Source organism: Antechinus flavipes, chromosome 3, assembly GCF_016432865.1.
Source record: "Antechinus flavipes isolate AdamAnt ecotype Samford, QLD, Australia chromosome 3, AdamAnt_v2, whole genome shotgun sequence".
Taxonomy (NCBI): domain Eukaryota; kingdom Metazoa; phylum Chordata; class Mammalia; order Dasyuromorphia; family Dasyuridae; genus Antechinus; species Antechinus flavipes.
Window position 1 is genome coordinate 177862544 of NC_067400.1, and position 15545 is coordinate 177878088.

The following is a 15545-nucleotide window of genomic DNA, read 5'->3' on the forward strand; positions in this document are numbered from 1 at the left end:
GTAAAAGTTAGAGAGCTAGTCTCAAGAATTCCAGCCCTAGCCTCTAAGTCATATTGGCTATGACACTGGACCAGTCATTTAGTCTTTGTATCTTTAGCAGTTTTCACGGGCTATAAGTTGTAAAGTTCATCTTTAATGAAGGGAATTTTTCTTACACCATTGAAATCATATATCTGGATATTTTTTTTTTAAACTCATAAATAAGGACAACAATAATGAGGAGAAGGTGATAACAAATATGTGGCACTTAAAGGTTTGCAGAATGCTTTACAGGTATTATAGATCCAATCTTCCATTGCAATGCTGCTTAAGGGAAACCTAGTCAGTGTATGTTCAGCAGAAACTTACATTTTTAAACCTAAAAGAGAGCATTTCTTAGATAATATAACTCCTGCCTCAGTTATTAGCAGCCTTCCTATTGTGGCAATATCTGCATCCATGAAAGACTGGCCCTACTATGGAAATCAAGAGAAACTAAAAATTGAAATGGAATATAAACACAGTCATCATAGTTTGCTCCTAAATCCGTGGTGTTTTTTTTTTTTTAAATAGACTTCAGTAGAGTCCTCTTCCAGGCTTTGTTCCCACTTAAGAGGTGACCCTAGTTTCTCAAAAGCATACCATAGGCATTAGATTCCAAGGTCTGGCAGATTCCACCAAGCTGAAAAGTCTTTGAGTATTGACTAATGATGCAGCTTTTTAGACCAGCATTTCTGGTTTGAAGGCATTTGCCCCCAGGTCAACCACAGAGAAATGAATGTTCTAGCCAAAATAGCTCTAACAGTCCATGTACTAAGTTCCAGGAATTTTGTGTTTTGCATTCGTGGAGGAAATAACCACGGTAATAAAATAAGGACATTTTTTCTCCCTTGATAAAATTTGGATCACATTGCAACTATATAGATACATAGATAGTTATAAGTATATACATACACACACATACATACATCTATGTGGGGGTATATGTGTGTGTGTGTGTGTATTGTATACATGAGTATTTATGTATACAGACAGACTGATGGATCCTGGGCAGGTCATTTAATCCTGTTTGCCTCAGTTTCTTCATTTGAAAAATGAGCTGGAGAAGGAAATGGCAAACTACTCCAGCATTTTTGCCAAGAAAAATCCAAATGGGGTCAGGAAGAATCAGACACCACTACCACCACAACAAACAAGAAGATATAAAGCTCTATCCTTACACTACATTGTATGAGGTGTTATTTCCCACTTTACAGGTAAAGCAGTTGGATGTCAGGAAGGTTAAATGTCTCAGGGCTGGATAACATAACTAGTCTGAGGCTGCATTTGAACTCAGATCCTCCTCAATATAAGCCCAGTTTTCTGACACTATCAACCTTGACTATCTTCAAGTCCTCTGGAAATGAGAATTATTGTGTAGGAGACTATTGTCACATAAAAACGGTGCCCTAATTTCCTAGATCTTGGGGAGTTGGGGGGAAAGAACCTTTGCCAATGTAACCAAGTGGTTTACCAAAACATTTCAGCTGATTGTGGTGACAGCCTGTAAAACTTGCCATCAGGAGGCTGGGGCTACTGGATCACTTGAGCATGGGAGTTCTAAACTGAATAGACTAACTGCCTGTTACCAATCCAACACCAAAATAGTTGGGGGGATAAGAAGGGAGAGTAAGCCATCTAAGGAGAGATGAGGAGTTCCAAATGAGGAAGGAAAAAAAAAAAAGTTGTAGAATCAGAAGACTCATGAGAAGCTGCTATTGACTATACTTTCAGCCTGGGTGAACTCAGTCTCCTGTTCTTATGTTCCCCCCCGTGCTCCCCTCCCCCCCCAAAAAAAATTCTCTAATCATCCAGATCTCTAACTCAAGGCTAGATTTTAACTTTTCTTTTGTTTTCTTTTTAAATTGCCCCCCATCATAGCACAATGGTTGTGATTCTCTTTATAACTCTAGAAATTATGTTATGGTTTTGGTCTTTAAACAGGTAGCGGTAGTGAAATTCAATTTCTCTCAGAAGCCCAAGACGACCCACAGAGAAGAAAGCCGGATATCCAAAAAGCCAAGCTAATGCTGGGGTGGGAGCCCGTGGTAAGTGAAGCCAAAGGAGACATGGCATTCCCTGGAAAATTGATTTCCTCTGTTGTACATGACCTTGCCCCACTCCCTCTCCCTTTTGTGTCCTTCTGTCCATCAATAGAAGAGCCATACCAGCTGAATTCAAGCAACGCTTGGTGAAGCAGAGGGGAAGAAGGGGTGGGATTTTCCTCACACCATTAAATGACTTTTCATGCATCATTTGAGAATCATTTTCTGTTACCAAGGAAATAGCTTTGATGGCCTTGCCTGGGCTGAATGAAATGACATATACACAGTTGTATTCCCCTGTGCAGACACCTTGGCCAGTGGCCTATTTTGGAGCTTATAGACTCATCAGGACCTTTGTTCCTATTGCTTTCTTAGATCTGAGTTTAGAATTCCTGGTAAAGAAAAATGCCTTTATTTAATTTTGTCAGTACCCTTTCTTAGATGCATGAAAACTTACCTGAAAGGGGTAACCTATTTATTATCTGTGAATCAGAGAGATAGCAAGTTCATAAACACTGGGTAGGAAACATTCTCATGCTTTAGGGCTTTAACTTATCCATAGAAGATAATTGTCCCTTGCTGTGAATTCTCCAAGTTTGTTATTACATGTTGGGAGGAAGGCTGCTTTTGAAGCATGTATTGTTGATAGCTTTGAGGCAAACAGCTGGTGGTAGAGACAGTGAGGAATACCCTTGTTGTTGTTGTTATTCCTAGTCTACCCTGAACCCAATTACCAAGGAGGAGGTGGGAGTCCCCCACCCCCATTCTTGATTTATCAAAGCAGCAGCATCTAGCAATGGACTAGATCTATATTGTACATAATTTAGTGAGTAGAATCACCAAACAGTGGAGGAAGAGCTACTCATCTTGTTTTTCATATAAGAAAACCAAGGTTGGGAGTACAAAAGATTTATTAAATTAATTACATTAATTATTAAAGTCAGAATAAATTTATCTTTGTTTAAGACAATTCAAATATGAAAAATTTTTAAATTTCATATGGATAATTTTAGATATTGCAGGCTTTCTTCAACATGTTGCAAGTAACCTCCCCTCCCCCCAAAGTAATTTCAAATCCCCAAAAGTTTATCTTTTGTTTTACTTCTGTTGAATGGTTTATTTTTTTTTTTTCATTTTTTGATAAGCTTTTGAGTTCTGAATTTTTTTCTCTGTCACTTCCCCAAGACAGCCAATGATCTGATGTAAGTTATACATGTACAGTCATATAAAACATATTTCCACGATAGTCATATTGTAAAAGAAGAAACAGAACAAAAGGAAAAAAAAAATGAAAACAAAGAAGTAAAAATAATATGCTTCATCCAGATTCCATTAATTCATTTTCTGGATGTGGATACCATTTTCTTTTATAATTGTCTTAGATTATTGTATTGCTGAGAAAAGATAAATTAATCATTGATCATCACACAATGATACTGTTACTTACATTTCCATTTTTTAACAATTAAAAATACATTTTTCTCCACTCTTTTCCCCTTATCCTTTTTCCCCTTTTTCTTTTCCTTGCAAACTATTTGCATTACAGAATAATATTTAGGATGACTTCTTACCTATAAAAGGATCCTTTCTCCCCCTTCCCCCCCCCAAAAAAAAAAAGATTTCTTTGAAATTCCTATATAAATAACAAGCTTTTCTTAGTAATTATAAGATTTAATTCAGTTAACAAAAAAATTAATTTCATTTACAATTTTTTGGAAACATTATCACATAAGAGAAAGCATGGCATAATGGTAAGGTCTGGCCTTGGAGTAAGAATGACATGGGTTTACATTATGGATGAAGCAAAGTTACTTAGCATCTCAGTTCCCTAATCAATCCCTGAGTCTAAATGTCACAGGCCAAAAGTTAATCTACATTTGTAGAGAGAAGATTCCCCACTGAAGTTAGAAGTTCTAGTCTCCCCATTCCTGTCCTAAAACAAAACAAAAACCCCATTATATGAAATAATAAAGTCAGACATTATATATTATAAACTAGTGAGAAAATTAGATATTTCTAGTTGAAGGCTATATAAATACTGAATATGGAGTCAGAAGACCTGTGTTCAAGTTCTGCATTGAATATTTATCCCTCTATTTGGATATTTATTTGGGGGCATGTTACTTTTTCTCATCTATAAATTGAAGAGCATCAGATTAGATAGTCACTGAGGTGATCCCAAGGACCCATCCAGTGATCCAGTAGTCATCAGCTCTTTTTTCTAATTTCTAATTGTGTAGTGATTTTGAAAGGACCTATATTAGAAGAAGCTTTGGGGCACTTGCTACTTCCATTTTGCTATGTTCATAAGTGAAAGCTCAATTGTTACTGTTATCTGAAGTGAGCTGACAACTAACAATGAGGTTAAGATTATTTTAAACTCTGCCATGAACTCTGTTCATTTTACAATATTCTGTCCTTTCAACCAGCAGTAAGTGAAAGTTGCCCATCCAGCTTAATCTGAACTATATGTAGATATTTGAGACATAAAGGGACTCACTAGCAAAGGGCTGATTGTGTTTTTATATATTCTTTTCCCATCCTATGGCCTTCTTCCAGAATAATAATGAAATGGAATCAGTTCTAAAGAGGAGGCCAAAGGCCATTTAGTTCAATCTCTCTCCTCTTTCTTCAGATGAGGAAACAGTCCTTGGGAGATTAAAATACTTTCCCTTTTAAAAGAAAATTATTGTTTCCCCAAGTAACATTTTTTCTTTGTTTAATCAGAAATAGAAACTAGTAGGTAGAAGGGGAAAAAAGGAGTGACGGGGAGAAAAGTTTAAAGAAAGGAAAAAGGAGAAAAAAAGAAAAGTAGGTCAGTATTTCAGATTTGATATCTTTTAGAGCAGAATTTTATTTATAATAAATAAACAAAATGAAAGATAAAAAACAAAACTACTCCTGCTGCTGAGTTCCACCACATTTTGAAACAGTATGCAGAGTAGTCTGGTTTTTTTGGGGTTGGCATTGGTCCTGTGACCAGTGTGTGGTGCTGTGAGCATTCCTAGCAAACATTTCATGTTGAAAACCAGCATTTCCTGCGAAGTAAACCCCAAAGGACAAGCACAATAATTTATTTCATTAGACAAGAAACTCAGTATTGATGTGACCTTGTCTTTTTCTCTCCTCTCCAAACAGGTCCCTTTGGAAGAAGGCTTAAATAAGGCAATCCACTACTTCCGTAAAGAACTTGAGTACCAAGCAAATAATCAATACATCCCCAAACCGAAACCCGCAAGGATAAAAAAGGGCCGAACACGACATAACTGAAGGAAGGATTTGCTTCTCTGGACAGGAGAATTCCCTTTTACATTTGACAGGATGTAATTTTTTTCCTTTCCTTTTTTTTTTTTTAAAAAAGAAAGACTTAAACAGGTGTTATGAAGAACAAACTGGAATTTCATTCTGAAGCTTGCTTTAAGGAAATGGATGTGCCTAAACCCTCCCCCAACACACACACACACACACACACACACACACACACACACACACTCACACTCAGAAGAAAACTGCAAATCTTGCCTTGCACTTTTTAAAATCTGTCTTTTTATGTACAAATAGAATAGAAACATCTTTGAGTATTTTCAAGTTTTTTATCTTGCTGTGAGATCCTTTGTTGTTGACTGTCACTGACAGTTTTATTTACTGGTTTCTTTGTGAAGCTGAAAAGGAAGACAAATGGAATGGAAAATGCCAATTTTATTTATAAAATATGGATCCCATAGTTATACTATGCATAAGAGAAGAAGTTTAACAGTATTGTCGGGCAAGTAAAATGCTGGGATTAAGCCTGCAGGAGTATATACGAGAATTCAGTTTGAAACCTTTATGTTTCTTTGGATTCAGAAATTTTCCAAGGTTTTAGTTTTAGTTGCTCATTTGAATTGGAGACATTTTCATTGATTATCATGGATAAGGATATTTTAAATCACTACTGTGTCGTGCTGCGTACTCTGGGAAAATTTAAAAAGTTATTGTATTATTGGTTGACAGTGGTTGAATATGCTATTTTAATAAAATATTATAACTTAAAACTTAGACTTTTCAATTTTTAATTACAGTAGATGTTTTATATCTGTACAGTACATTTTCGAAGGGGTGAAAAAAGGAGAAAATGAGTATGTATTTATTTGTACAAGTCTATTAAAAAATCAAAGTTATTATATATGCTGTATAATTGAGAATGATGGCTTTTGAATCATTATGTGCAGTCCAGACTAAATTTACAGAAATAATGAAGAACATTTTGGGAAGACTTTACGCTTCTTAATGGCTGACCTAGAGTTTTATCTTATTCTTATATTCATGGGCTTATTTGTGATGTATGATGGATATATAGTTGTTGTTCAGTAAATTTTTATTGATAAAAGATAGGGACCAGACATGGGTCATTTGTATTATATTGTGTGATTTGTTAGACTGATTGGGTTTTTGTATTGTTTTTGTTTTTGTTTTCCCCAGGGAAGAAATGAAACTAAGATCACAACTTTTCAAGCCAGAGCATGCGGTTTTACCAGTTAAATGAAAAGAAACAAATATGTACCTCTCCCTTTTCCCATTTCCTCACTGATTATCCTGGATAATCAAAAGAAACAAGAGACAATGTCTTCTTGTATCTATGTAAGAACTTTCTTTTTAAAAAAAAAAAAAAAAAAAAAACGAGATTATGATGTTAAAAAGAAATGGTATTTACAGCATGATAAAAATACAACTGACTGCTAGAATTCTGAATTACAAAATATCAGAGATAGTCTGGATCTCTGAGGCCTTCATCTGGTGTCATTCAGTTGTTTTAGACCCTTCATGACCCAATTTACAGTTTTCTTAGCAAAGATATACTACTGGTACACTCCGCTACATAAACCTTCCTCATTTATTTTGAGACATTAATGACTACTGACTCTGATCCTACCTATATTTCTCTACCTTGTCCCCAAAGATAGTATTTGTCAAATATTTTACTGACATCTAAATGAGCTATAACTATGGAATTTCTTTTTTGATTTGACTACCTAATAATCCTTTAAAAAAATCAGCCCACTCTTGCTGAAACCTTGCTGTCTATATCATTGCTTATTTTTCTAGTTATTCAATAAGGATCTAAAATAATTATAGACAAAATTGATTTATAGATTTTGTTTTTATATTGCCTAAATTTCCCATCTTATCTTTTCTCTTCCCAGAAAAAGATCCCATATAAGGATTAAAAAAAAAAAGACAAAGTCAAGCCCCTTGAACTTTCATTTCCACATTTTGTCTCCTTCCTCTCTTTTTTATTTTTATTTTCATTTTCTATTTTTGCCCTTTTCTAGACTTTATTGCTCCCATTCTCCATGATCTTTTCAAAGTCATCCCATGGTGACTAAACCATCCTTTCAACCAATTTTCAGGACCCATTGGTATCTTAAATCAAAGAAAGCTAGGTAATTACTTATTTTCTCATTAATCTTGAGTTTTAACTTTTATTACTCATTGATTGTTCTCCAGGGCTCAAGAAAACAAATAAAATAGGATTTGAGTAGTTTTGTTGTTCTCCTTTGTCCCATTCACCCCAACTATTAATCCTATAACTTCTTTAATCCTGTCCTTACTCTATATATTGCTTAAAACCCCCTTTTGTCAGTTTTGGTATTCCTCATCAGTCTTGACTAGTTGCATGTTTTAGCCATACCTATAATACTATTACTCGATCATGATACTTTTGTATTCTTCCCATTACCTGTTATTGCATACATCTTCTTAAAAATCAAAATTGATTTAAGAGTTCCATGTGCATTCACAACAGTCTTTTTTTAGAAAATATCTCAGAATAGTATCTTCAGAATTTCATTCTTGAGAGCACTCCATCTTTTGCTAGCTTTTACCATCCTATCTAATCTTTCTGAACCCTTTGAAATTTTCTCAACCCAAATATAGGATGCAGGTGAAGCTATGATCAGATTTGAAAATGTAGTCCACATGTTCTCTCAGTAATAAAACCTGTGACTGATTTATACATAGGCAAGGCCTATGGAGCACATAAAAAGCTCCATATCTTTCTTTCCAAGTGTTCAAATATGAAATTTTGTCATCATAATCATAACTCATGTTTACATAATACTTTACATTTTACAAAATGCCTTCTTTATGACTATTCTATGCAAATATTTCCCATTTTACAAATAATCTATAAACATTTATTAAGCTCCTCCAGGTTCAAAATAGAAGTTACAGCAGCATATTTTGGTTCATGTAAGACAGATTTTCATAAAAACTTCATGAAAATGGAATGGATGCCAATACATGTAATAAATTCCCTATCAATCAGTGGAAGCATTTAAGTGGAAATCGAATGTGTTATATGATGGATTCCCTGTATCGCGTAAAAAGCCAACTTCTCTGATTCTGAAATCAGGTAAAAATAAACCTATGAAAGGAAGGTGACCAAATATAAATAGTTCACTTTACAATTGACTACAGGATCAGCCATGATTTAAACACATACCCACACATGATGAAGGATAGGTTTCAACCCAGGCTTTCTCATTGTGAACTTCTGGGCTAAGAATGGTACATCTTTGTGCCAAAAAAGGAGAAAGTGTCATCTCAGTTACTCCCTGTGTTCTCAAGGTTGGAGGATATGCTTCCTTAAATCTAAGAGTTGCTATTTTAATTTGTTCATGGATATGGATGCCAAGCCATTGGCTCTGAATATTTTTTGTTTTGTAGGAGTGCTTAGCTTACTTCAGAGGAGGAAATATTCTCCAAGTGTGGATATGTCAAATATACAGCAATGTTCAAGGGTCCCACACACTCACACACACACACACACACACACACACTTGGACTTGTGTGCTAGAATTGCTTTTTTGCTTTTTTTTTTTTCTTTGAATTCTCTTGGATTAATTGCTATAGTTGGAATATTCTATTACCATCAGTACTGTTCTAACACATATCTGTCTAAAAAAGTTATTTCTATGATGGAAAGTAGACTTTATCTGATTTCCCTGGTCATCCAATTGGGTTCTGCAACTTAACTGATTTGTATAACAAAAAAACTGGGTATTGCTTGCCTTGAGACAGAGAAAGGAAAATGGTGAAATTCTTGGTTCTCATTTTGAAGATTGTGAGAGCTAAAAGAAAAGAATTTTATCTTCAAAGGCTATAATTTGTTCTTAAATTGAAATTATTTGTAAAGAGTTGGCACAATTCTAGACCATTCAAAATTTTGTTTCCTAATAATAATTGCCTTTAAAATTGGTTATTTTTAACTCAATACTTAAGTGGATCTGTGTTCTCATCACTGTGGAGATGAATGACCTTTTCAGAGCTGCATATTATAGTCCTTTCATCCTTATTCATCTTGTTCAACTCTTGTCCATGTCTTCCCATAAGTTTTTCCCAGGGAATCCACACAGCAAGCTATGGTCCTTTTAAAATTTCTTCTGACGTCACTCAAGAAAACAGTGGTTATTCTCTGATTTTGCTACATGGCCAGCCCATCTTTTTCAATCGTTTGATTTTTTTACTCAACTATTTTTCATAATCCCTTATTTATTATTATAAATGTGATTATCACACATGATTTTATTGCCTTCTGAGTGATAATCAATTTAAACTATTTAAAGACCATAGTGCACACACTATGCCATGACAGATCCATTCAACCACACTGGTAGAATATTAGCATTTATAAAATAACTTCATTTCAGGCACAATTTGGGGGTCACTAAAGGCATTTTCTGCAGTTTCTAATAAGCAATTCAGCCTTCCCACCTCTTCCTGTGCAATACTGGTCTCTATCCATTTTTAGTTTCTGTCCAAGTTATACTGGTAAAAATGTTCTATAAGCTATTTGTATAATATTATCATAGTCTAGACTATAGATATTCTTCAACCACTTGGCTTCTGGGGGTAATTGGTAAGGTCAACTATTATAAATGTTGATGGAGTTCATCTAGGAAATGATACGGTATTCTGGAGCTTGTTCGAAACAGTACAAGGTCATCTTCAAATAGAATCATCTGTATGAAAACTGCCTACAACTTTGATTCTAGACTGGTTCTTTTCCATGATGATGTCAAATTCCTTTGGCAAGTTTATGTCTCCCTTTTTTAATGACCACAAGAAAGATGGAGCTGCCACATTGGTGACCACAGTCCTAGATTTTCTTAAAAGGAGGTAGAAATTGAATTAAAGAGAACAAAAATGGGAACAAAGATAGGAAAAAGCAGCTGGATAGAACAAAAAGGTATTAAGAATATTTGTGCTTGAAGCAACACAATTGTGAGAGCCTTAAAGAATTCGCCAATTTTCTGAGGGAGAAAGAAGATACCAAAGACATGGAGAAAACATCCCAGATCTTATTAATACTCAGAAGAGAACACCTGAGAGATTAGCAACTTCTACTTTCTACAGCTACCTTCCCATGAAGAAAAGAAAAGCTTCACTCAGCATTTGGATAATATTCAAATTAAAGGTATTTGCAGAGAAGGCACCAGTTGGTCTAAAGGTTTGATAAACCAAGTAGGATCTTCCTAAAAGTAAGTCCAAATGAAACTGTAGCAGTATTACATAAATGAAGTAACAGAACAAAAGGGACAGAATCTAATTTTCAGATATGATTTTGATACCTTGTGTCCTTCCAAATAATGCTCAAGTTCTCAGGTTCAATCAACATTTCCTTATCCTCCCAAATAGCTATTAATGCCCTTCTTCTCATCCCCAAATTTTCTTTGCTTTTTTAAGTAATATGTATTTATTTATGTAATAATAGCTTATATTCTGTATTATTTGTTCCTCAAAAGTGCCTTGTGATTTAGATGCTATTATTATACTCATTATACAGATGTACACATCTCCTGCAGAATGTAAGTTTTTTGAGGTCAGTAACATCCATTTAGCACTTAGCATAATGCCTGGTGCATGTTAGACATTGATTCAGCTTGTTAGTTAGATTATATTTCACAGATATGGATGAGAATGGATGCAAACATGATAAGGCAAAAGGAGTTTTGAAATTATTAGAAAAGCAAAGATACTTATTCAAAACCAGAATGTTCATAACACTTAGAGGACTTAAAAGTTCCAAAGTTTCACCCTATTGGTATAAAATCATGATTATACTATGCACTTTTTGAAGGCATCTTTGATCAGATTTTAGTAGGGGAAAATCAGCCTTTTTTTTGAAAGTGACGTTTCTTATGGGTACAATTCTCACATCTTATGAATGTAATATCTACTTTTATTAAGGAATTCTTTTGAACAGCTAAAAGTTAAATGTTTTGTTGTAAATATGTTCATTGCGTTAAATTGGGGTTGGTTAAAATTGTTACTCAATGTATTTATGTATCCATCCCAGAACCTTTTGTTAACTTTAGATAAATCTGGCAACTTTAGATGAATTCATTTTTGTATTAGAGTCCATTGGTTTCTGAGATAAGTGATGATATAGATATAGATGATGATATGTGATATAGGTAAGATGATATAAGTGATAGGTAAAATTGTGAATTCCCTGGTCTAAAAGATTCCAAATTTAAAAAGACATAAAGATTTGAGCTAACTTTCATTATCTTACCTGTTTATTGGCAAAGTAAAGTAGAAGTTTGAGATCAAACTTAGTAGGAAATTTCTACAAATGATCTGAATTGGACAGGAACAGAGCCACAGGACATCAGATGTTTCTAGAGGAAGGGAAACATTGACTTTTTCCCTTTGTGTCTCTTATCTGTAAGATGTGCTTATCAAAAAGGACTGCCCTCTTTGATTCTATCTGTTATTAAAGGAAATTGCTCTTTATCTTTGTCAAGTTCCATCCATTTTTCCATGTTTCATCTCACATTTTCTTCTTAAGTTCCAAAATTAGACACTCATCATATACGTTTGCCTTTGGTCTAAAAGAGATGGCCAAATGACAGCCCTTTTAAATTTAATAACCTGTTGGCCTTGTTAATAAAATGATTAAATTGCTTCCCTGGAAAAGTGACATTCCACAGTAAGCCACATCTTTACTATCATACAACTGCAATATGTTGAGATAAGCTTTTCACTATGCTTACTGTTTGTAACAAATTGTTTTGGTAACAATTTTTTTAAAAAGCCTTTGGATTCAGTAGCATACAATGCCACCTAAAAGACTTTTATAACAAGATGTTACATGAATACGCCATGTATGATAGTTATTAAATTAAATCATTAAATAAAAAAACTTTAATGATACAATTTGAAATTACACATCATAGGTGTGAACCAAAAGTATACAGATCAGGAAAGATTAGGAAAATGAAAACTTGGTTGACTTGGGGCCAACCATATATGTCAAACATATATTTTCTGAGTCTCAAATCAGAGTATGTAATACGACAGGATTTTTCTTTCTTGAGACTTATTTGTTTTATAATTGAATATGCATATTGTCCCAAGCTACAGATCCTGAACCATCAAGAATCTTGCTAAGAAGAGGATCTCAAAAAAGAACTTAAAAGACTCTGTGAGACAAAGTGATATAAACATGTCCTTTCCATGATATTTTCTTGATCTAATTGTGAAGGATTTGACCCAGCTCTCCGAGATTCTGTTTATCAACTTTGCTTAACCCATCTAACTTTTCATCTAACTTAATGTGGACATTTCTATTTACGCTTTTTATATGAATATCTTGTTATTTGTGTGTGTGTATGTATCTTAAACACAGTCAATTGTTGAATTTTATTTTCTTATTGTCAAAGGTTGTGAAAGATAACAGATGGACAACCCAAATATTCCACTGTTATCCTTTCAATAGTAAGAAAAAGGGAAAGAAAAATCAAGGAAAGAATCCAATACATTGAATGGCAAAATTATGAAAGAACAAGAAATAGAGGAGCAAGCATAGAAAGATTGTGACCTATATTGCTGAGAAGGAACATCCAAATTGAAGAGTTGGTAATTCCATTTGAAAATTTCTTCTGTCACTTTTGGCAGCTAAGTGGAGGATGGAGTTGATTGAGTGATTAAAGACTCTGGAGAGGGAAACCAATCAGCCAGCTATTGCAATAGACCAGGCATGAAGTGATAAGAGCTTACAACCAATATGACAGTGTCAGAGAAGGGGCCACACATATGGCAAAAGTAGAATTGACAGAATTTGGCAGTGGTTCTCAAAATGTGGTCTAGATAATATTGGTTGGGGTTGTGGGGAGGAGTCTCTTAAACCCTTTCAGAGGGTCTACTAATTCAAAATTAGTTTTTATTTCATAATGGTAAATATCTAGGAATATAACCTTCCAAAAATAATGTTAAGAACAAAAGTTCTCAAACTTTTAACTGAGTTAAAAGAATCAAGGATGACACATTTCAGACCTCAGTGATTGAGAGTATCATGGTACCTAATATGGCAAAAGGGAAGTTAAGAAAAGGGGAGGTATGAGTTCAATTTTCAGTGTGATCTGCATGTTGAGTTTAGGATATCTATCGAATAGGCAATTGTAGATGCAAGACTGGAAATCACGAAAGAGGGTAGGGCTGGACCCAGATCTGAGAATCAACTGCATATAGATGGTAATTAAAACTATGGGAGCTGGTGAGATCCTTATGAGAAATAGTACAGAGAGAGAAAAGGAAAAAATCAAAGACAGAGCACAAGGGCATACACTGGAAGGCCTGCTGAATGAAGATGAGGCAGACATATAGGCAATTCTTTAATATTATAAAAAGTAAAATAAAGTGCTGATCTTCATTGTAGTTGCTAATGAAATTACAGGACTAGCAATATATATACTTCCACTTGCTCATCAGAAATTTTAAAAAATTGTTGATTATAAAGCTTTATTCTTTCTCACTCTGTCACCTGAATCAGCCGTTTTTCCATTCTGCCTGTCATCAGGTTGTAAGAGGTAAAAGTGGTCTGTCTTCAAGGTGGTAAAAGCACCAATTCAGCACTTTGGCCTCCCTTCAGGATCTTATTATGTTTGGTATCACTTTCCAGAAAATTTGCTTTTCAGCAGGAAGGGAAAAGGATGAAAATGAAAAGAAAAAGGTATAGAAGCTCACCAAATGGTGCTAATCTATATCAAATGGACCTGAGATCAGGGATCTCATATTGGCTCACACTGCCCTTCACAATGACACCATCAGTTGTTTAAAGAGTCACATATGAGCACTTTCTCCTGACCATTGAGGAACATATCAACAGTATCACTTTTCCTTTACTACTATGCTCTCTCCCTTAAATGAGTTTTGTTAAGAAGTAACAGCAGAAAGAGAGGTAATTGAATTGTAGGAAAGACAAATTACTTAAAGGACCAGAATCTCATACTCCTGTAAAATGACTCTCTATATTTATCAGAAAATGTGTCCTTTTTTCTTACCTTCATTAATATTAATAATTTTCCTGTTGTTTCTGTGGCATTTTCTTGACAAAGATACTGGAATGGTTCCTCATTTCCTTTTCCAGTTCATTTTACAGAGGAGGAAACTGAAGGGGATAGGGTTACATGACTTCCCAGAGTCACACAGTTAGTATCTGAGGCCAGATTTAAACTCGTCTTCCTGACTCCAGGCCTACTGTTCTACCCACTATAACATCTAGCTGCCTTTAATTTAATTTATTTTTTTAAATAATGGCTTTAAAAATACATGCAAAGATAGTTTTCAATGTTCACTCTTGCAAAACATTGTGTTCCAAATTTTTCTCCCTCCTTTACCCCCACTCCCTTCCTCTAGAAAGCAAGTACTCCAAAATAGGTTAAATATGTGCAATTCTTCTAAACATTTCCATACATGCTCCACAGGAAAAATAAGATCAAAAAGGGGGAGGGGGGGGACGAGGGGAAAAAAAGCAAGCAAGCAGCAACAACAACAAAAATGGTGAAAATACTGTTGTGATCCATATTCAATCTCCATGGTCCTCTTTCTGGATGCAAATGGCTCTCTTCAACATGAGTTTATAGAAATTATTGCCTTTAATTTTAATAATAGATAACATTTACATAGTATTTTTGTAAAATGATTTAAATATGGTATCATTTGATCATAACAACTCTGAAGGATGGATTATTATCCCCATTTTATAGGAAACTAAGGCAGATGGAGACTAAATGACTTGCCCAGTAAGCATCTGAGGCAGGATTCTAATTTAGATCTTTCTGACTCCAGCTCCATCTTCTAGCTCCGGATGCTAGGCTGTTGGATTCCAAGTACAACAACAATACTTGCTGTGCCATCTAGCTGGCTAGTGGGAAAGAGGATAAGGAAATGGGATTTTCCCATTACCAAGTGAGAATTCTCAATGATTTCTTAATAGTATGACATTAGGCAATCCACTTCTTTTTTTTACAGTTTCCTTACATGTGAAGTGAGTGGATTAGACTAGAATTATTCTATTTTAAAACAGGAAAAGGAAACAGTTATTTAGTCTTGACCGCCATCATTTTACAAATGTGAAGGGAGATTTGGATGGATTTTTCCATTTGTATTTCCCATTGGTTGTTCACACTGTGAGGATCAAATGGCCATAGTGAG

At 34.7% G+C, this 15545-nt stretch overlaps 1 protein-coding gene across 2 annotated transcripts in view; it reads left to right on the forward strand.

Annotated features, from left to right (window-relative positions):
- Positions 1 to 6097, forward strand: part of UXS1 (UDP-glucuronate decarboxylase 1) — a 144770-nt gene extending 138673 nt beyond the window's left edge. For both annotated transcript variants that reach the window (XM_051984301.1, XM_051984302.1), the window contains exons 14-15: positions 1963 to 2066; positions 5202 to 6097. In XM_051984301.1, coding sequence (XP_051840261.1) covers positions 1963 to 2066; positions 5202 to 5333 — 236 coding nt within the window. In that variant the 3' untranslated portion in view covers positions 5334 to 6097. The remainder of the gene's footprint in view (positions 1 to 1962; positions 2067 to 5201) is intronic.
- Positions 6098 to 15545: the final 9448 nt, after the last annotated feature.